The sequence below is a fragment of the Bos indicus genome, chromosome 6, assembly GCF_029378745.1.
Source record: "Bos indicus isolate NIAB-ARS_2022 breed Sahiwal x Tharparkar chromosome 6, NIAB-ARS_B.indTharparkar_mat_pri_1.0, whole genome shotgun sequence".
Classification (NCBI taxonomy): Eukaryota; Metazoa; Chordata; class Mammalia; order Artiodactyla; family Bovidae; genus Bos; species Bos indicus.
This window is the reverse complement of record NC_091765.1, coordinates 104,669,657-104,692,945: the sequence shown is the minus strand read 5'-3', so window position 1 is coordinate 104,692,945 and position 23,289 is coordinate 104,669,657. Positions and strand designations below refer to the sequence as shown.

Sequence of the window (23,289 nt, the reverse complement as noted above, 5' to 3'; positions counted from 1 at the left end):
CAGGAATTCACCTTCCCATTCCCCTGGCCAACTCTGGCAATGCTCATGATCTAGAAACCTATAGGTCAACTCTTTCAGTTTTCCCAGGACTGCAGGGTTCCCAGGGATGCAGGGCCTTCAGTGCTAGGACCAGGGAAGTTCTGGGCAAACCAGGACAAGGTGGTCGCCCAGACCGCTCATCACCCCTCTCACACCCACCATCCAACTTCTCTTGCTCTGGGCCAACAGCCCTAGATGAGAATGTGATTTCTAGGATCCATCTTTGGCTTGGGACTCACTGATTACAACCATTTCAATCTGCTTATCAGCCAAGTGTAACCCTTCCCTTATTCACTGTGTATACATGGAGTCACTTTTATGTAAGTGTATGTATATCAGGTCAGAGGGTTGCCAAATAAATGGAAAACCCAGGCCATATGCTCAATCACTTAAATCCAGTCTAGACCAATAAGCAAATAAACATGAAATAGATACCTATTTGCCCTGTACCTTATGTTAGATCCCCACTGCAACACCCATGAGTACACATTTCATGAGGATGTGGATGAATGAGCTTATTTGCAATATTATAATGCTAATTACTAAAGCAGTCTGTTAGTCCCTTTGTCATTTCGGACTTTGCAACCTCTTGGACTGTAGCCCGCCAGGCTCCTCTGTCCATGGAATTCTCGAGGCAAGAATACTGGAGTGGGTTGCCATTTCCTTCTCCAGGGGATCTTCCCGACCCAGGGATTGAACCTGAGTCTCCTGCATTGCAGGCAGATTCTTTACTGTCTGAGCCACCAGGGAAGCAGTAGTTTTAGGCATTTGCCGGGTTGCTCAGTAATTAAAGCTCCTTCCATTTATTTTCAAGACAAAAGAGGAGGCCAGTGGAGAACCAAGCCTTACCTCTAGAAGGGATCTAGGTGGGATTGAGGAATGGGACCCAGGAAGGCAGCAGCAAGGACCCGCTGATTCTGAAGCCCAGTATTAGCCAAGCTCACCTACCTGTTCAGCATCGACTCAGTACCCTGTAGACCTCCCCTACATGGTGCCTGGCTCTGAAACGCTTCTGACAAGAAGCAACAGAGGGAAAGCTTACTCCCCAAAGATAGCCATTCCAGAGAGAGCGCAGGGCAAGCAGAAATGCACTGGTGCAATCCCTTTTCCAGTTTACTGCTGGACAACTCCCACCACCTTTGATGGGGCCAGAGGCCACAAATGTTCAGTGAAATATCCCTCCTGGAAGAACCCAGCAGAGCAGAAGGATTGTTCCTCATCCCCAACACGAACAGCTAAGTCTTGTAGGGAAGTTGCTGTGTGCCAGGCACTATTCTATGCTCTTATGGAAGGTAGGCACTGTTGGTCCCATTTTACAGATGGGGTAAGTGAGACACATAGAGGCTAAGTCATCCAAGGTCATTAGGCAGAGTTGAGTTATGGACCTAAGCAGTCTGACCTGAGGCTGGGGTTTCCTGATCCCTGGACAGATGTCTGCAGAAGGTTCTGAGATTGCACTAAGAAGAAGAAAGTGATTTGTTGGGAGTGGAGAACAAATCACTTTTCTTTCTTTCATGAGCATGTGCCATGTGTCAAAGGCCAGGTAGGAGTGTTTCTTGAAATGAAGAGTGTTGGAGGAATGGCTTTGCAAGCAGGTGAAATGACAGCACACCCATGGCAGCACAAAGCAGTGTGGAGCCTTCAGGGAAGTGGGGATGTTTATTGCTAATTGGGGGCAGGTGGCAAATGCCTCCTGGGACCTTGGGAGCACTTGATAATATATGTACATTTCCGAACTCACTGCCAGTCACATCACACATGCAGGCCAAGTTCCTCACTTTTCTCTCTTCCCTTGAGCTCTGGTGAGTGGGGAAGAGGAAAAAATAAGAGAATTTCTTTTCCTGGCAAGTTATTTACAAAGGAAGCCAATCTAGGTCAAAGAACCCAGGTTTTGCTAAGTTAACCGTTAACCTTGTCTCTCTATACTAAGCACGTTAGGTGTTAGATGGCACACTGAATTCTGACTTTGGCTTGGCAGGGACACAATTCAACATAATTATCTTCCATGGCATCAAGTTGAATACATAGGGAGCTAATTGTATTCATTCACCTCTCCCCATCCTTGCCCCCATAATGTAGTGAACTAATCAGTTCACTTCATCTTTTGTAAATAGCATGTCTTTCCTAGTTATTGGAAACTGGCGGTAATTCAATCTGATTCAGAAATATTTACCGAACACTCATTATGTACTAGGGATTGCATTTGGCACCATGAATATGGAGATCTGCTTTCAGTTATCCCTTTAATTGATGAATATTTGTTAAATATGACTGTGTTCTAATGCCCTACGAGCTGTGGGGACACCGTAGAAAAACAAACATGGCCTTTGACCTCATGGAACTTGGAGTCTAATGCTAGATCAGTGATCTTAATCAGATGCATGTAAAGTAATACACAATGGGACTTCCTTGGTGGCCTAGTAGTTAAAGACTCTGAGCTTCCACTGCAAGGAGTGAGGGTGCAATCCCTGGCTGAGACTGAGATCTTGCATGCCCTGCAGCACGAAAGTGAAGTCGCTCAGTCATGTCCGACTCTTTGTGACCCCATGGACTGTAGCCTACCAGGCTCCTCCATCCATGGAATTTTCCAGGCAAGAGTACTGGAGTGGGCTGCCATTTCCTTCTCCAGAGGATCTTCCCAACTCAGGGACTGAACCTGGGTTTCCTGCATTGCAGACAGATGCTTTACTGTCTGAGCCACCAGGGAAGCCCTTATGCCCTGCAGCATGGCTTAAAAAAAAAAAAAAAAGGTCAGTCAGTCTACCTATTCTACTTTTTCTTTTTTCAGGGATTTCACTGCTGTGGCCCAAGTTCAATCCCTGGTCCCGGAACTGAGATCCCACAAGCTGTGTGGTGCAGCCCACAAATAAATACATTTAAAAAATAAAATAATACAGAGTGATGACTTTTGGAGGAAAGTCCCAGGATGCTGTGAGACTGTATAACAAGGAGAGCAGACTCTGGAGGGTGAGGGCAACCTTCTCTGAATGTGGAAGAATGAAGAGGAAGCAGAGTTAACAAGTGTAGGGCCCAGAAAAGAGCATTAAAGGCACAGGGAATGGCTGCTCAGAGCATGGAAAGAAAGCTCTCGTGTCTGGAGCTCAGTGGGTTTGGGGATGGGGATGGGACGTGAAACAGAAGTGGCAGGACCCAACTGTGTAGTCTCTTGGCCATGGGGAGGAATTTTCCCCTTTCCCTGAAAGCAATGGAGGGGTGTTTTGGAGGAGTATAAGCAGAGGATGAGCAAGACCCCCTTCCTGAGGGAGGATGTTGGAAGACCACTGTGGTTTGTCCAGACAAGAAATGCTGTGGGTTAGACCAGAGGGTGACCATAGAGTAGACAGATGAGAGAGACAGTGAAGAGGTGAAACAGACCTCACCTAGTGCAGGATTAGGTGTGGAGTTGAGAAAGAGAGGATTCAGGGATGAGTTCCAGGCTTTGAGCTTATGAGGTCAAATGAATGTTGAACCACTCAACCTAGGCCTGCTTTCTTTCTTCTTCTTCTTTTTAAATTGATGTATGGTTGATTTGGGTGTCCCTAGTGGCTCAGATCGGAGAAGGCAATGGCACCCCACTCTAGTACTCTTGCCTGGAAAATCCCATGGATGGGGGCCTGGTAGGCTGCAATCCATGGGGTCACGAAGAGTTGGACACGACTGAGTGACTTCACTTTCACTTTTCACTTTCATGCATTGGAGAAGGAAATGGCAACCCACTCCAGTGTTCTTGCCTGGAGAATCCCAGGGACGGGGAAGCCTGGTAGGCTGCCGTCTGTGGGGTTGCACAGAATTGGACATGACTGAAGCAAGTTAGCAGCAGCAGCAGTGGCTCAGATCGGAGAAGGCAATGGCACCCCACTCCAGGACTCTTGCCAGGAAAATCCCATGGACAGAGGAGCCTGGTAGGCTGCAGTCCATGAGGTCTCTAAGAGTCGGGCACAACTGAGCGACTTCACTTTGATTTTTCACTTTCATGCACTGGAGAAGGAAATGGCAACCCACTACAGTATTCTTGCCTGGAGAATCCCAGGAACGGGGGAGCCTGGTGGGCTGCCGTCTATGGGGTCACACAGAGTCGGACACGACTGAAGCAAGTTAGCAGCAGCAGCAGCAGCAGTGGCTCAGATGGTAAAGCATCTGTCTACAATGCAGGAGACCTCGGTTCAATCCCTGGGTTGGGAAGATCCTCTGGAGAAGGAAATGGTAGCCCACTCCAGTATTCTTGCCTGGAAAATCACATGGACCTCGGAGCCTGGTAGGCTACCATCCATGGGGTTGCAAAGAGTTGGACACAACTGAGCGACTTCACTTTCAGTTTCATGGTTGATTTGGAGCTTCAGCTTCAGCATCAGTCCTTCCAATGAATATTCAGGGTTGATTTCCTTTAGGATTATCAGAGGATGCAGTGGTTAGATAGAATCCCCAACTGAATGGACATGAATTTGAACAAACTCCAGGAGATAGTGGAGGACAGTGGAGGGATAGTGGAGGACAGATAGCCCGGCATGCTGCAGTCCAAGGGACCCTAAAGAGTTGGACATGACTTAGTGACAACAACGACAAATGGTTGAGTTACAAAATTGTGTTAGTTTCGGGTGTATAGGAAAGTGATTCAGTTATATATTCAGCCATATATATGCACACACATTCTTTTTCACATTCTTTTCCATTATGGCTTATCACAGGATACTGAATATAGTTTCCTGTGCTCTACAGTAGGACCTGGTCATTTATCCATCCTCTCTACACTAGTTTGCATCTGCTAATCCCAAACTCCAAATCCATCCCTCTCACCTACCTCCCCCTTGGCAACCACCAGTCTATATATATGTGTGTGTATATATATATATATTCTTTTCTATTAGACGTTATTACAAGATACTGAATATAGTTCCCTGTGTAATACAGTAGGTCCTGTTGTTTATCTATTTTATATATAGTAGTGTGTATCTGTTAATCCCAAAGGGAATACACATAAGTGAATATTGTATGACATTTGTCTTCCTTCGTCTGACTTACTTCCCTTAGTGTTATGACCTCAAGGTCAATCCATGTTGCTGCAAATGGAATTATTTTGCTTTTTTAAAATGGCTGAGTAATATTTCATTATACTATATGTACCATATCTTCTTTATCCATTCATTTGTTGATGGACGTTTAGGTTGCTTCCATGTCTTGGGCATTGTAAATAGTTCTGCTGTGGACTCTAGGGTGCATGTATCTTTTCGAATATAGTTTTTCTGGATATATGCCCAAGGGTGGAGTTGATGGATCATATGGCAGCTCTATTTTTAGTCTTTTGAAAAATCGCCACACTGTCCTCCATAGTGGCTGCACCAATTTGCATTCCCACCAACAGTGTAGGAGGGATCCCTTTTCTCCACACTCTCTCCTAGGTTTTGTTTAGGATCCTTTGAAATGGTTCAGGGTAACTCCGAAGCCCCCAGGAGTCACTGTGGGGTTGGCATCAATCTGTACACACAGCCTGGAAAGTTATTGGCCATTAGGTGATGATGAGAGCCCTTGGAGCCAGTGAGGAGAGGAAGGCTGTAGGATGGAGGTTTGATGGAATCCAGTATTTAATGGATGGGAGGTAAAGGATGAATGTGCAAAAGAACTGAGGCATGAAATGGAGTATCGAGAAGGTGTACTTCCACAGAAGACAAGCAGATGTTTCAAGAGGGAGAGAGTGGCCAAGTAAAATGGGCACAGAAAACCGTCCACTGGCTCGGGTGGTATGGCCATACTTTGTTGATGTTGTGCTGTGGGGATGAGGTATAAGCCAGACTGGAATAAGGCAATAGACAGCAAGAATGGGGAGCCCCATCAAGAAACATGGTGAAAGAGAGACATGAGACAGGGCAATGCTTGCTTGCTTGCTAAGTTGCTTTAGTCACGTCCGACTCTTTGTGACCCTACGGAATAGAGCCTGCCAGGCTCCTCTGTCCATGGGATTCTCCAGGCAAGAATACTGGAGTGGGTTGGAGACAGGGCAGTGCAGGGTTTGAAATCATTGTCCTCCTCCTTCTGGCTCATGATACCAGAGGTGAGACACCCTAGCAGGAAAAGACTACGATGTAATCATGTCACTTGGTGGTCCAGAGGTTTCATAATGGAGGCAGGATTAGCTCCTTGGACACTGAGACAGGTGAGCTGATGTCTGAATGTGTAAGGTAATAGTGCTTGGTGGCAAGACAGAGACTAGAAGTAAAGTCATCTTGGCAAAGGGAACAGGGTGCAAGAATATGGTAATCCAAGTATCCAAGTTTTTCTCTGTTATCCCTTCCTCTGGCCCAAAAGATGTCTCTCCTCCTTTATATACACTGGGGAAGTGTTAATTGCCAAATATATGTGTTGGGGATGGGGGAGTGGAATATACAAAGCAGCCATTCAGGGGTGGAATGCTGTTATGGCAAACGATGCAGTAAACCAGAAGCCATTGGAAATAAATGGTTAGATATTCAGGTGAAGACATTTTAAGAATCAATACAAGGACTGACAAATCTAACTTGTTCATTTTTTTTTTTCTTTTACAGTCAACTTTGACCATTTTCAGATTCTGCGGGCCATTGGTAAAGGCAGTTTTGGAAAGGTAAGAATGGTGGATTTTTAAAAATTTCATCCATAAAATATAAAAGTTCTGACCACTGGATTTATACTAATGTGCATGTTTGTGTGTTTGTTTTTGTGTTGATTGCTGGGCACTGGGGATTTCCTGTTTGACAGAAAGATTTGAATTTGCCAAATTTGAAATGTGAAAGGAAGTCTGAATAGTTTCCTTTGGATACGCTGTAATTTCATTCTGAAAATTAAATTACCACGGCTGCCCTGCTTTAGGTGAATTACAATGGTAATTATTTCAAGGTTGCTAATGCTATTTCTTCTTTGAGAATCTAAATAAGGAAAGTGGGAAAAAACCACAAATTTATGTGATGGCCAACAGCAGCTTTTTCCTTCAGTGTAGGCATTTTATTTAAAAAGTTATTGTGGAAAGCAGACTTAACATGAGATCTACTTGCTTAAATTTTTAAGCGTACAATATATGTATTATTGTTGGCTATACAGAGAACACTGTACTGTAGATCTCTAGAGCTTATTCATCCTGCTTAACTGAAACTTTATGCCCATTAGATAGTAATTCCCCATGCCCTCATCCCCTTAGCCCCTGGCAACCAGCATTCCAGTCTTGCTTCTATGAATTTGACTATTTTAGATACCACATGTACATGGAATCATGCAGTATTTGTCTTTCTGTGACGTGTTTATTTCATTTGGCATAATATCCTCACGATTTAATCCGTGTTGAATAAAAGTGGCAAGAATGGGCATTCTTGTCTTGTTCCTGATCTAAAAGGAAAACCTTGCAGCTCTGCACTCTTGAGTATGATGGTGGTTGTGGATTGGTCATACATGGCCTTTTATTATGTTGAAATGTGTTTCTTTTATACTCACTCTGTTGAGAGTTTTTATCATAAATGAATGTTGAATTTTGTCAAAAGCTTTTTCTTCCTCTATTGAGATGATCAGGTGATTTTTAGCCATCATTCTGTTAATGTGGTATATCATGCTGATTGATTTGTGGATGTTGAATCATCCTTGCAGCCCTGCAGTAAATCCCGCTTGAACAGGGTGCATGATCCTTTTAATATATTGTTGAATTCAGTTTGCTAATACTTTGTTGACGATTTTTTGCAGGTATGTTCATCAGGTATATTGGCCTATAATTTTTGTTTGTGTGTGATCCTTGTTTGGTTTTGGCATCAGGGCAATGCTGACCTTATAAAATGAGTTTGAGAATGTTCCCTCCTCCACAATTTTTAGGAAGAGTCTGAGAAATATAAGTATTAAACCTTTGGGCATTTGTAATATTCACCAGTGAAGCCTTTTCATACAGTTCATGGGGTTCTCATGGAAAGAATACTGAAGTGGTTTGCCATTCCCTTCTCCAGTGGACCACGTTTTGTCAGAACTCTCCACCATGACCTGTCCATCTTGGGTGGCCTTACACGTCATGGCTCATAGTTTCATTGAGTTAGACAAGGCTGTGGTCCATGTGATCAGACTGGTTAGTTTTCTGTAATTGTGGTTTTCATTCTGTCTGCCCTCTGATGGAGAAGGATAAGAGGCTTATGGACGCTTCCTGATGCCTTAGGAAGCATCACTACAAACAAAACTAGTGTAGGTGATGGAATTCCAGTTGAGCTATTTCAAATTCTAAAAGATGATACTGTGAAAATGCTGCACTCAATATGCCAGCAAATTTGAAAAACTCAGCAGTGGCCACAGGACTGGAAAAGGTCAGTTTTCATCCCAATCCCAAAGAAAGGCAATGCCAAAGAATGCTCAAACTACCACACAGTTGCACTCATCTCACACGCTAGTAAAGTAATGCTCAAAATTCTCCAAGCCAGGCTTCAACAGTACATGAACCAGGAACTTCCAGATGTTCAAGCTGGTTTTAGAAAAGGCAGAGGAACCAGAGATCAAATTGCCCACATCTGTTGGATCATCAAAAAAGCAAGAGAGTTCCACAAAAACACCTACTTCTGCTTTATTGACTACACCAGAGCCTTTGACTGTGGATCACAACAAACTGTGCAAAATTCTTAAAGAGATGAGAATACCAGACCACCTGACCTGCCTCCTGAGAAATCTGTATGCAGGTCAAGAAGCAACAGTTAGAACTGGACATGGAACAACTGACTGGTTCCAAATTGGGAAAGGAGTACGTCAAGGCTGTATATTGTCACCCTGCTTATTTAACTTATATGCAGAATACATCATGCAAAATGCCAGGCTAGATGAAGTACAAGCTAGAATCAAGATTGCTGGGAGAAATATCAATAACCTCAGATATGCAGATAACACCACCCTTATGGCAGAAAGTGGAAAACTAAAGAGCCTCGTGATGAAAGTGAAAGAGGAGAGTCAAAAGCTGGCTTAAAGCTCAACATTCAGAAAACTAAGTTCATGGCATCTGGTTTGATCGTTTCATGGCAAATAGATGGGGAAACAGTGGAAACAGTGACAGACTTTATTTTTGGGGGCTCCAAAATCACTGCAGATGGTGACTGCAGCCATGAAATTAAAAGATGCTTGCTCCATGAAAGAAAAGCTATGACAAATGTAGACAGCTTATTCAAAAGCAGAGACATAATTTTGCCAACAAAGGTCCGTCTAGTCAAAGCTTTTGTGTTTCCAGTAGTCATGTATGGATGTGAGAATTGGACTGTTAATAAAGCTGAGCACCGAAGAATTGATGCTTTTGAACTGTGGTGTTGGAGAAGAGTCTTGGGAGTCCCTTGGAGGAGACTCAGCCAGTCTCCAAGAGGAGATCCAGCCAGTTAATCCTAAAGGAAATCAGTTTTGAATATTCATTGAAAGGACTGATGCTGAAGTTGAAATTCCAATACTTTGGCCACCTGATGTGAAGAACTGACTCATTGGAAAAGACCCTGATGCTGGGATAGATTGAAGGCAGGAGGAAGGGATGACAGAGGATGAGATGGTTGGATGGCACCACCGACTCAATGGACATGAGTTTGAGCAAGCTCCTGGCATTAGTGATGGACAGGAAGGCCTAGTGTGTTGCAGTCCATGGGGTCGCAAAGAGTCAGGCATGACTGAGCAACTGAACTGAACTGACTTGATGCTTTCTTATATTTTCTATCTCTGGTGAAGTACTATCTTTGTTTATCCATTCTTCTCCCAAGTTCAGTGAGCATCTATATGACCAATATTTTGAACTCTGTTTCAGCTAAACTGCTTATCTCCGTTTCCTTATGGGTTTTTAAACTGGTAGTTATCTTTTCCTTTTATTTGAAATATATTCCTTTCTCTCTTCATTTTGCTTGACTCTCTGTATTTGTGTCTAATATTACGTGAAGCAGCTATCTCTGCCAGTCTTGAAATACTGGCCTTATGAAGGAGATTAACTTTATTGTTTAACCTTGCCCTAGCTCTTGATTGTCTCTTAAATGTTTGTGATTATCTTAGGTCTCTGACTTATTCTTCATAGTTCCCAGTTGTTGAAGGTGTGCAAAGACCTGTTAATGTTCCAGAGAGTGGAATTTCAGTTAGCCCTTAGCTTCAGGCTGATTAGAAGCTGGACTTGCAGGCCACACATTTTAAGGTATGCCAATACATACAGTAATATAGAACTGCAATTGTAAACCTCACTGGCCTTCACATCAGATGATCTACACATAACTCATTGGTGACAGCTGCAAAAATCAGGGCTCCAGATGAGTGTTTGATCTCATTTCCAGGCTTCTCTAGAGGCTCAGTTGGTAAAGAATCTGCCTGCAATGCAGGAGACCTGGGTTCGATCCCTGAATCTGGAAGATCCCCTGGGGAAGGAAATGGCAGCCCACTCCAGTACTCTTGCCTGGAGAATTCTATGGACAGAGGAGCCAGGAAGGCTATAGTCCATGGGATCGCAGAGTTAGACACGACTGTGAGACTTTGACTTTCACTGGGAGTTACCAGGGAGCTGCAGTGAGTTCACGGGAGTACACAAAGAGGACATCCCCTAGACCATGTCCATAGCCTCTAAATGTATGGAAAACTGGAAGCCTGTCCCTCGGGCTGAAGCTCCAAGACCAGTAGATCAGCTTTTTTCACAGGAAGACGGGCTACATCTCAGTCAATTGTCTGTACAGTGACTGGAGTATGGGGGCCTTCCAAGAATAGTTTCTCTGATTGTCTCAGACCCACGGGGCACCAAAACACAATTCCGCCTGCACAGCAGAGCCAGATGCTCAAGGGGCATCCCCTGTATGGCCTGCATGTGCCTACTGGCTTTGGCAGGGCTGAGAAGCGGTGTGAAGATGAGGCACAAACACTGGTGCTAGAAGGGGAGAGGATAAGAATGGCACCAGGAAGACTCCCAACAGATTCCTGCCCATCCAGCAGAGGGGTTAAGGTTAATTAATGAACCTTAGGATTTAAAGTTAGTAAGTGAATCTCCTTCACATAAGATCTAAACCTAGGCCTGTTTGTTGCTTTTGCACTGGGTCCAAGACGAGTGAATCTTCATGCAAGCCCTTTATAAATTCTCTGTTCTCTATAGCCCTATATTCTTCCAGATGTAAATCCTGCTGGGTTTCAAAGCCAGACATTTTGCAGGCTCTCCTTACCAGTGCCAGTTCCGAGGGTTGAGATGCCTGATGTGGGCACAAACCCCTGGCTCTTTGGAGTGAAGTTTCCTATTTGTGAGCCCCCTCCCAATTTCAGGTCACCAGGCTGGGGCGGGGGGGTGGAGATTTTTTTTTTGTGAGATCACATCTCTGCTTCTCCTTCCCATCTTGATGTGGCTTTTTTATCCTTTATTGTGGAGAAGCTGTTCAGCTAGTTTTCAGGTCATTCTCATAGGGGTGTTTTCCATGTGTAGTTGTGAATTTATTGTGTCCATGGAAGGAGATGAGTCCAGGACGTTCCTACACCACCATCCTGAACCACCTCCTTCCTTGGTCTCCATCTTCACTGATTGTAACAATCTAGTTGTTTTATCCATTTCTGAGCCAGTTGTACAAAATCTCCAACTCTGATCCTAGAGTTGTTTCTTCTTCCTTTATTTCTGTCAGTTTTCCATCTGACACTTTGAAGGTCTGTTATTAGGTCCATACAGATTTATAGTTGTTATGACCTCATGATGGATTGACCTTTTTATCATTGTGAAATGTTCTTTTCTATCTCTTGCTAATGATCTTTATCTTTAAGCTTATTTTCTCTGAAATTCATATAGTTATTCTAGCCTACATGGCATATATTTTTCCATGCATTTTCTTTCATTCTATCTGTGTCTTTATATTTGACATTAATCTCTTGAGCATATCATATAGTTAGGTCTTGTGTGCATGCTTGCTGAGTTGCTTCAACTGTGTCCAAGTCTTGGCAACCCTATGGATTGTAACCCCTGTCATGTCAGTGTCCCCTGTCATGGGATTCTCCAGGCAAGAATACTGGAGTGGGTTGCCATTCCCTTCTCCAGGGATCTTCCCAACCCAGGGATTGAACCTACATCTTTCACATCTCCTGCATTGCCAGGCAGGTTCTGTACCACTAGCATCACCTGGGAACTTGCTTCTTTGTAAATCTGTCTGGCAATCTCTACCTTTTAGTCTATTCACAGTAAATGTAGTTATTGATTTGGTTTCAATTAGGCTTAGCATGGTTTTATTTGTTCTTGTTCTCTCTTTTGTTCTTTGGTTTCTCTTTTCCTGTTTTGTTTTAGATTAACTAATGATTTAGAATCTCCATTTATCTCATGACTTTACAGCCATACTTCCTTGTTTTAAAATTATTGCTCTAGGGATTATAATGCATATCCTCAGGGCTTCCCTTGTGGTTCAGCTGGTAAAGAATCTGCCTGCAATGTGGGAGACCTGGGTTCAATCCCTGGGTTGGGAAGATCCCCTGGAGAAGGGAAAGGCTACCCACTCCAGTATTCTGGCCTGGAGAATTCCATGGAGTGTATAGTCCATGTGGTCGCAAAGATGGACACGACTGAGCAACTTTCACCTCACAGTTTATTTCAATCTGCTTAGAGTTAATATTTTATACTTCACATAAAATCTAAAAAGCTGGCAACTGTATAGAACTATTTACCACACCTGTCAACTCTTATACTATAGCTGTCATGTGTTATAGTTTATAAATCATAAATCTCCAATACAACATTATAGTTTGTTGCTTTCCGATCAGATCAGTCGCTCAGTCGTGTCCGACTCTTTGTGACCCCATGAATCGCAGCACGCCAGGCCTCCCTGTCCATCACCAACTCCCGGAGTTCACTCAGACTCAGATCCATCAAGTCACTGATTCCATCCACCCACCTCATCCTCTGTTCCTTCTCCTCTTGCCCCCAATCCCTCCCAGCATCAGAGTCTTTTGCAGTGAGTCAACTCTTCGCATGAGGTGGCCAAAGTACTGGAGTTTCAGCTTTAGCATCATTCCTTCCAAAGAAATCCCAGGGCTGATCTCTTTCAGAATGGACTGGTTAGATCTCCTTGCAGTCCAAGGGACTCTCAAGAGTCTTCTCTAACAAATGTATATGTAAAATACATATACTTAAAAGTATGTGAGGGTTTTTTGGCCTTTAAAAAATTAGAAGGAAAATAGCCCTTAATAATTACTCATACCTTTCATGAAGGTATGAATTTCCCTCTGGTAACCTTTAGTATTTTATGTGGCACAAATCTCCAATCAATGCATTCTCTTAATTTTATTTTATCTGAAACTCCAATACTTTGGCCACCTGATGCAAAGAGCTGACTCATTTGAAAAGACCCTGATGCTTGGAAAGATTGAGGGCAGGAGAAGAGGACGACAGAGGATGAGATGGTTGGATGGCATCACCAACTCAATGGACATGAGTTTGAGTAAACTCCGGGAGTTGGTGATGGACAGGGAGGCCTGGCATGCTGCAATTCATGGGGTCTCAAAGAGTCAGACACAACTGAGCGACTGAACTGAACTGAACTAAACTGAAATGCATTTATTTCACCTTTCTTGAGGACTATTTCTACTGGATACAGATTATTGGGTTGACAACTTTTTCTTCATTGCTTTAAAGATTTTGTGCCATTGTCAACTGAATGACCTTTGTGCTTTCTGCTGGGAGGTCATTAAGCTGAATCATTATTAGCTGATAGTAATATGTCTGGAGAAGGCAATGGCATCCCACTCCAGTACTCTTGGCTGGAAAATCCCATGGACGGAGGAGTCTGGTAGGCTGCAGTCCTTGAGGTCGCTAAGAGTCAGATACGACTGAGCGTCTTCCCTTTCACTTTTCACTTTCATGCACTGGAGAAGGAAATGGCAACCCACCCCAGTGTTCTTGCCTGGAGAATCCCAGGGACGGGGGAGCCTGGTGGGCTGCCGTCTGTGGGGTCACACAGAATCGGACACGACTGAAGTGACTTAGCAGCAGCAGCAACAGCAATAATATGTCACATCCATCTCTTTCTTTTCAAGATTTTCTTTTAATCTTTGATTTTCAGCAGTTTGACTATGATAATCCTAGGTATAACTTCTGGATTAAAAGAAAATAGTTTCTCTTTTCTTAGATTTCCCATATTTTCATTTATTCTACCATATTGCCCTTTATACCCTGCAGCTTAGTCTTAGTCTTAAGAGCTGTTTTCATATCATTTATTCTATTTCCAACATCTGGGTCATCTTAAGATTCACCTTGATTAAGGATAGATCACGTTTTCCTGGTTCTTTATATGCTGAGTAATTTGGGCTTGCATCCTGGATATTGTGAATGTTATGTTGTATAGACTTTGGATTGTGTTGTATTTCTTTGAAAAAATATTTTGAACAAGAAGTTACCTTGGTTGGATTTATACTGCATACTCTCTTCTTGGGCATGCACATAAATCTCAGTCCCTTTCTTTTTTTCTTCTGCTCTGTACTGCTTACAGTCTGCTCTATACATGTGAGTTACTTCAGCCAGAAACGTGGACAGAGTTTATGTGCTGCGTTTGAGGTTCTTCTCTAGATTTCTTAGAAGAGTTATGATCCAGAGAATTTAGAAAGTTTGCCTGTAGTCCCATGGGGAGGGCTGAACTTCTGCAACAACAACAAAACATTTTAAAACTTCTCTTAAATCATTACTTTCTGTTGTCACTTACCCTAATGTTGAGCGTTTTGTGGCTGAAGAAAACTTGAAGCAACTCCCTTAACCCACAACACAACTGGCACCACGTAGAAGTGTATCATTTTACCCTGGAGTCAGTGGTGATCTTGGCCCTGAGCCCTTTGCACCCTTTCCTGTCAGTACTATCAGATCCGTTAGCCTGGGCCCTCATGAGTTATTACTTGATTATATCCTGAAAGTTTTCTTTTCCTTTTCTGTCTTCATCTGTGCTGCTCTTTGGCTGCTGGCTTGGCTCTCAGAACCTGTGGTTCAGAGCATAAATATATTCAAGCTTTGGGTATAGTGGGTGTTCTGAAGAAAAATGCAAGCTTTCTAGAGGAGAATTTATGTTTAAGTCACTCTTAGGTTGTGGCAGTATCTTGATGACACCCAAATTCATGTAGAACGTACACAAACAGCCAGTATTCAGGATGTGGTTGCTTCAAGGCAATCAAACAAAGCTCTGTTCTGGTCAAAATACCAAATAACTACTGCTTTTCATGTCAATGTAGATGAGCCTACATGACTATTATGAGACTCAGGGTGGAAGTGTGCTGGGCTAGGATGAAGAGAACCACCCTCCTACTATTGAATGGGTACTTTGGCTTTGCTTTCAGCCTTTGGTGGGTTTGATAGCTGGCATTTATTACGAGTTTTCAAGAAAGACATTTCACTGTTAAAGTATGACAGTAGCCTTGGTTATCAGGAAAAAGCACATGTGAATTTGCAGAAATCTTATTTGACTTTCATGCGGGGGGTAGATTGTGCTTCCCCAGTGAAGCACCAAAGTAAACAGCTGCAGGCAATCCATTGGTTTTAGCAAGAATTTACTGAAGAGTTTTATAACACTTTTATGACTTAATTCTAGGACAGTTGAGGCATGGCAGATGAATTTCTACATATCTCAGTGGAAACACTTTCGATCTGGGAAGCAGGCTGACTCTGATATGCTTTAGTTGTGCTTACTTGGGATAGTGAATTAACCAATCTTAAGCTTAGTTTTCTCATTTGTACAAAGAAAAGGGAATGGTGAATCAGTGGACTCTAAAGGCTGTTGTTTTCTACTGTCCAGCATGCTTTTCATGTCCCTTACTTACCACAATAGCATCTCTTTTCTTCAGAAAACACCTCTTCCACCCCATGTGTCCACATGCAGTCCATGGGGTCGCAAAGAGTCAGACACGACTGAGTGACTGAACTGAACTGAACTGACTGATCCAGGGCAGAAAAAGGCTTCAGAAGTAGGGCTTTCCTGGTAGCTCAGTTGGTAAAGAATCCACCTGGAATGCAGGAGACCCCAGTTTGACCCCTGGGTTGGGAAGATCCCCTGGAGAAGGGAAAGGCTACCTGCGCACTCCAATATTCTGGCCTAGAGAATTCCATGGACTGTATAGTCCATTGGGTTGCAAAGAATCGGACACGACTGAGCGACTTTCACTTCACTCACATCCAGGGCAGAAAAAGGCCCTAGCAGAGAGCCTCAGGTGTCCACAACAAGCAGCCTGAGCTCTGTGGAGGTTCAGGAGAGGGGGCATGGGCAGGTACCACCAGTGCCTCCACCTTTTGTTCTTCCAGTCCTATAGCTATATCCACTGTCCTTACCAGCCACGGAAGCTGGTACCCTGTTTTGTTTATGCAAGATCATGTTGTTGTTGTTCAGTCACTCAGTCATGTCTCTCTGTGACCCCATGGACTGCAGCACACCAGGCTTCCCCGTCCTTCACTGTCTCCCGGAGCTTGCTCAAACTCATGTCCATTGAGTCAGTGATGCTATCCAACCATCTCATCCTCTGCCATCCCCTACTCCTCCTGCCTTCAATCTTTCCCAGCATCAAAGTCTTATCCAATTAGTTAGCTCTTTGCATCAGGTGGACAAAGTATTGGAGCTTCAGCTTCAGCATCAGCCCTTCCAATGAATATTCAGGATTGATTTTCTTTAGGATTGACTGGTTTGATCTTGGTCCAAGTGACTCTCAAGAGTCTTCTCCAGCATCACAATTCGACAGCATCAATTTTTTGGCACTCAGCTTTCTTCATGGTCTAACTCTTACATCCGTACATGACTACTGGAAAAACCATAAATTTGACTATATGGACCTTGGTTGGCAAGGAGATCCAACCAGTCCATCGTAAAGGAGATCAGCCCTGAGTGTTCATTGGAAGGACCGATGTTGAAGCTGAAATTCCAATACTTTGGCCACCTGATGCGAAGAGCTGACTCATTTGAAAAGATCCTGATGCTGGGAAAGATTGAAGGTGGGAGGAGAAGGGGACGACAGAGGATGAGATGGTTAGATGGCCTCATCGACTCAATGGACGTGAGTTTGGGTAAACTCTGGGAGCTGGTGATGGACAGGGAGGCCTGGCATGCTGCAGTCCATGGGGTCACAAAGAGTTGGACATGACTGAGTGACTGAACTGAACCTTGTTTGGCAAAGTGATATCTCTGCTTTGAAGCATTACGACAAGCAAAGCTAGTGGAGGTGATGGAAGAGATCATGTTGGGTTCCCAGTATTTGCAACCTGGAGAGTCCTGGCTAACTCACAATCATTGTCCTAGGAACTGAACCCTTTTACCATTCTTGTCTTCTTAAAGCTCAGTGTGCTGGGCCTTATTATACACATGATGCATCAGAAGCCTGGAGAAGACCCCACTGCCACCAGCCTGTTTTGTTCCCACATGTCCCTCCCAAATACAGAATTTAGGAAGAAAGTAGTTTTAGTCACATGTATATTAGCAAGAAATCATGAGAGTCAGGAGGAGAGAGTCCATCAACATCCCAAAACATTGGACATTTGCTTTGGGAAGGAACAACATGTAGGAGAAAGAGCATGAGCTTTCAAGATGAGGAAGCCTGAGCTCAGATTCTGGTCCTGCTGCTTCTAGCCATATGAACTTGGACCAGTCATAAATTTTCTGCAAACCTCTGTTTCCTCTCCAAAAACATGAGAATGCCCATTTTTATCCTTATTATGTTCACAGTTTCCTTATCCTTGAGCATAGAGAGCACATGAATAATAGCCCCATGGAAGTCCTTGTTTGTTAATTTCATCACTGGTGCCATTTCTGAGTCTGTTTCTCTTTATTAATTTTCCTTCTGCTTGTGGGCCATATTTCCTGCTTCTTTTCATGTCTAGGAAATTTTTGGACACAGGAAAGTGCAATTTTATTTTATCTTCATATTTTTATTTCCCTGGTGGCTTAAATGGTAAAAAATCTGCCTGCAATGTGGGAGACCCAAGTTTGATCCCTGGGTGGGGAAGAATCCCTGGAGAAAGGAATGGAAACCCATTCCAGTATTCCTGCCTGGAGAATGCCATGGACAGAGGAACTTGGCGGGCTTTGAAGAATTGAACATGACTGAGCAACTAACACTTTCATAGTTGACTTATAATGTTTAGTTTCAGGTGCACAAAATAATGATTTGATATATTCTTAGGTTATAGTCCATTTACAATTATAAAGTATTGATTATATTCCCTGTGCCATACTTTATATCCTTGTGTCTTATTTATTTTGTACCTAGTAGCATGTCCCTCTTAATTCCCTTGCCCTCTCTTTCCCTTCCCCCTACCCAGCTTTCCTGTGGTAGCCACTCAAATAGAACTCCTAGAAATGAGAACTACAATATATGAAATGAAGCATTCATTGGATGGGATATTAACAGCAGATTAGGCAGAGGATGAGATGGTTAGATAGCATCACCGTCTCAATAGACATGAATTTGAGCAAACTCTGGGAGATAGTAGAAGATAGAGGAGCCTGGCATGTTGCACTCCATGGACCCAACTTGGTGACTGAATAACAGCAACAAATGCAGTGTAGAAGAAAAGGCTAGTGAACTTGAAGATATAGCAATGGGAACTATACAAATGAAGCACTGAGGAAAAAATTAACAGAGCTTCAGTAACTTATGGGCTTCCCTTGTGGCTTAGCTGGTAAAGAATCCGCCTGCCTGCATTGTGGGAGACCTGGGTTCAACCCCTGGATCGGGAAGATCCTTTGAAGAAGGGAAAGGCTATCCACTCCAGTATTATGGCCTGGAGAATTCCATGGACTATACAGTCCATGAGGTTGCAAAGAGTTGGACACGACTGAGTGACTTTCACTTTCACTTCACTTTCAGTGACTTATGGAACAAAGTGCCGTAATTTACCGTATGTGTAACTGGAGTTTCAGAAGGAGGGATGGGCATATAAAATACATTTGGGGAAATAATGGTTTATTTGTTTAATTGATGAAAATGATAAAATCATATCCAGAAAGTTCAACCAACTCCAAGCAAAAGGAACACAAGGAAAACATCATCAAAGATCATCATAGTCAAATTAAAAAGTGGCTTATAACCATTAATAGAAAATCTTGAAATGAACCAGGGGACAAAAGGGCACATTGTGTTAGGAAATGGAAACTATGCAAGCCAAAGATAGGGGAACAGCATTTTTCAAGTGATAATAAAGAAGAACCACCAATCTGGAATTCTATATTGAACTGAACAAAAATAAGTTTCTAAAGTGAAGACTTTAAAAGAGGGAAACAATGCTCAGAGTGATCTTCAAAGTTTACTGTGAAAATAAGTGGCAGAGACCATACAACTCCCGGACCTGGCATATGGTTGGCATTTTTCATATGCGTTCCATGTCATCTTGTCTCTAGGTTATGTGGTGGGTTCTGGAAACTTTTGGGTAGCCACCTGGAGGGATCAGGGGAAGACCTGACTCTCTCAGCTTCCTCTTGCCATCCTTCACAGCACATCTTGCTTAGAGGTGGTCTTCAGATTGCTCCTCTGCCTCAGCCATTAGACTGTGAGATTCTTGAAAAGTTAGGGTTGGTCATAGTCACCTGCCAGTCCCATCAGCAGCTGGCTCAGTGCCCAGCAGGTGGGGAAGGCTCAATAAATGCTGCCTAGAGCATGTATAAGTGAGAGAGAGAAAGAATAAGGAAGGCTCCGGTCTACATAGCAGCCAGTGATGTGATAAAGCATGAATTGGATGGAATGGTTAAGGGGCTTCCCTGCCATTGAGAATGCATGCCAACCTCTTTATGCCAGCCTGCAAGGCCCTGCAATCTGGCTATGCCTATTTCACTGACACTCCTCTCTGCCCCTCCATCTTCCTGCTCGTTCCTTGCAGCCCTTCTTCTCATCTTCCGAACATGCTGAACTTCTTTCTAACTCAGAACCTTGCACTTGCTAGGCCCACCTCCTTGATATCTTCCCTTAGAACTCTGCAAAGGTCACCCATCCTGTACAGAATTCTGCTCAAGTGTCCCCTCCCTGAATACCCACCCCACTTGACTCCACCCCAAGCATTTCCTATCCATGTGCCCTTCCTGGTCCTGTTTTCTTCAGTGCACCTGTCATTACCTGTAAATCCATTAAATACTTGTTTGTTTTTCCTTGTGGTTGTTGGTCTTATGCCTGAGAACATAGGCTCTGTGAAGGTAGGAATGTTTCCTTATTGTTCACAGTTTGATCTGCAGTACTTACTGAGTGCAACTGTATATATGTAAAGTATAATACATATACACACGTATATATTTACACATATATATGGAATTTATGTATATAATGCATATATACATGTGCATATATACTCACTGAGCAGTATATATGCTGCTGCTGCTGCTGCTAAGTCGCTTCAGTTGTGTCTGACTCTGTGCGACCCCATAGACAGCAGCCCACCAGGCTCCCCGGTCCCTGGGATTCTCCAGGCAAGAACACTGGAGTGGGTTGCCATTTCCTTCTCCAATGCATGAAAGTGAAAAGTGAAAGTGAAGTCGCTCAGTCATGTCCGACTCTTAGCGATCCCATGGACTGCAGCCAACCAGGCTCCTCCATCCATGGGGTTCTCCAGGCAAGAGTACTGGAGTGGGGTGCCATTGCCTTCTCCGGAGCAGTATATATATACACGTACAAATACATTAAGCAAAATATGTATATGAGCACACATTTATGAATATGCATGTATTCATACCTAGGAAACAGTGTACATAGACATGTGTATATGTATATAGCATATACACATGTATGTGTATGCATATATCTACACAAATATAAATGTATAGTATATATAAACACACATATCTATATACATATATACCTTCTAAGCAGCATATATATCTATACATCTATATACGTACACATTAAGTAGTATATTTAATGTGTATTTGTGTATGTATAGTCACGTATACATATACCCAGGCTTCCCCAGTGGCTCAGTGGTAAAGAATCCATCTGCAATGCAGGAGACTTGCAGGAGACACAGTTTCAATCCCTGGGTCAGGAACATCCTCTGGAGGAGGAAACGGCAACCTACTCCAGTATTCTTGCCTGGAAAATCCCATGGACAGAGGACAGAGGACAGAGGCTATAGTCCTTGGGGTCACAAAAGAGTTGGACACGACTGAGCAACTAAACAACAACAATCCATATACCCACCATTCACACAGAGTGCATAGATACATACACACACTCATATATGTATATGTATGCCCACGAAGCAGTACAGTATATATCTACATACATGTATATATATAAACACACATATATGCATATATATATACACTAAGCAGTGTGTATATTTATGTTCACATACAATATTTATTTACATATACAATGTGTATATGATGCATATGACATATATGCTACATAATTAAATGAATGAATATTATATAAATGAGTGAAAACCTTGATAATTAACAAATTAACTGATAAGAGTTAGTTGACCGGTTTATACTGACTGCCTCTGGATTAGGGTCCTGAGGAGAATTTCTGCATCCCCCTTGCTGCAAACTCTCATTTTTCACAGAGGCCCCCTCTCTCTCCAGGCTCATTCTCCCTGCCTCACAAGTTCCTTGTGACCCCTTGGAAGGTGGAGCCGGTGAATGTTTTGCTTTTGCTCCAGCAGAGAAAGTCCAGGCTGGAGTACTCTGCTCTGAGTCAACTTGAAAGTCGACAGGGCTTAATTATTTTCAAGGGAAGGAGGAAGATACCTTTGGGAGAACTTCCTGAGAAGTTCACTTCAAAAGTGTCTTTCTTGGATTAGCAAATGGGCCCTGTGCTTAGAGAGTCATAGGGTTGAAGCAAAATAAACAGAGAGTTAATTAAAATTCATGGAATAGCCAGAGGCAGTCTGCACATAAAACAGCAGAAAGTGGAATAGTTATATGATAATAGCTTTTTATGTCCCTTAAAGGCAGATTCTGGATAAAACTGAGCAGGAGTTGCACAGATGATAATTCCAGACTCCACACTATCTTATTATGCAATGACGATCATTTCCACACACAAGCATATTATTAGCTGTCTCCTTCCACATTCCCGACTTTTACATCTGCGTGTGAAAAACTATTTGATTAATAGCAGACTAACCAATTTACTGCCCAGACTGCAACAAATCAATTTTGCAGTTTTTAGAGATTTGGTCTTATGTATCTGTTTTATCAGTTTGAATGTTCAGAAACATTTGACTGATCAGCATATTTTTTTCCCTTAAAAATGTACAGTTTTGGAATCATTTTCATCTTTTAAGTTGCTGGGCCTCTAGGATAGGAGTAGGGGTGGAAAGGACAGCAGGACTTTGAGTCAGACAGTAAACGTTTCTGCCAACTGTTCTGTCCCAATGTTTGTCTGCGTACTTGTGAGGGTGTGGCAAGCAAGATGAATGAGGTCCCTGATGCTACCGAGTTGACAGTTTAGTAGGGAAGATAAATACACAAACAGTACATAAACATGATCTCAGTGATGATAATTGCCCTGCAGAAAATGTGTAATGTGATGACCTGGGAGGGTAGGACAGCTTTCCTTGGAGGAGAGGGCAACAGTGAAGGCCTCTCTGAGATGGAGACAGTTAAGCCAATACCTAGCTGCTAAGGAGACAGACCACGTGGAGATTCAGGGGGAAGAACTTCACAGACAAAAGCGGCCAGCCGATGCAAAGGTCCTGTGGTAGGGCCAGAGTTAGTGATGGGGCGGTGGCAGCAGATGTGTGTAAGACGCCCAGCCAATGTTGCATCCTGCTGTAAGTGGGGGCCTGGTGCATATGTTTGCTGTTTTCAGGACATTGCAAGAGTTCATCGTTTTATAGCACAATTGTTAGACAGTTTCATCTCTAAGTCTGACAGAGCTGAGCTGGAATTTGGGTCAACCTGGTGACTCTGGGCAAGATGTCTCACTTCTCTGTGTCTCTGAAATGAGCTGTTATTCTTATGGAAGAATCAGTTTTAGAATTCTTTAGCATGATGCTTTTACTGGCACCTTTCATCGTTCATGCAGGCATCTTTGATAAGGGTTGGAATCCATTTCTTTTGAGTGAAGTGTTTATTCCTTTCATGGGCTTCCCTGGTGGCTCAGATGGTAAAGAACCTGCCTGCAATGCAGGGGAACCTGGGTTGGATCCCTGGGTGGGGAAGATCCCCTGGAGGAGGGCATGGCAACCCACTTCAGTATTCTTGCCTGGAGAATCCCATGGACAGAGGAACCCGGCCGGCTACAGTCCATGGGGTTGGAAAGAGTCAGACAGGACTGAGCAACTAGCATGCACACACACTTATTCCTTTCATATTAATTAGTCTGTGTTTGGCTTGAGGCATGGGTTAGAGGAAT

General features: G+C 43.3%; 1 protein-coding gene across 2 annotated transcripts in view; it reads left to right on the top strand.

The window, feature by feature from the left end:
* The window catches only part of STK32B (serine/threonine kinase 32B), a 407,299-nt gene that overhangs the window by 95,843 nt on the left and 288,167 nt on the right, over nucleotides 1-23,289 (top strand). For both annotated transcript variants that reach the window (XM_070791788.1, XM_070791787.1), the window contains exon 2: nucleotides 6,576-6,631. In XM_070791788.1, coding sequence (XP_070647889.1) covers nucleotides 6,576-6,631 — 56 coding nt within the window. The remainder of the gene's footprint in view (nucleotides 1-6,575; nucleotides 6,632-23,289) is intronic.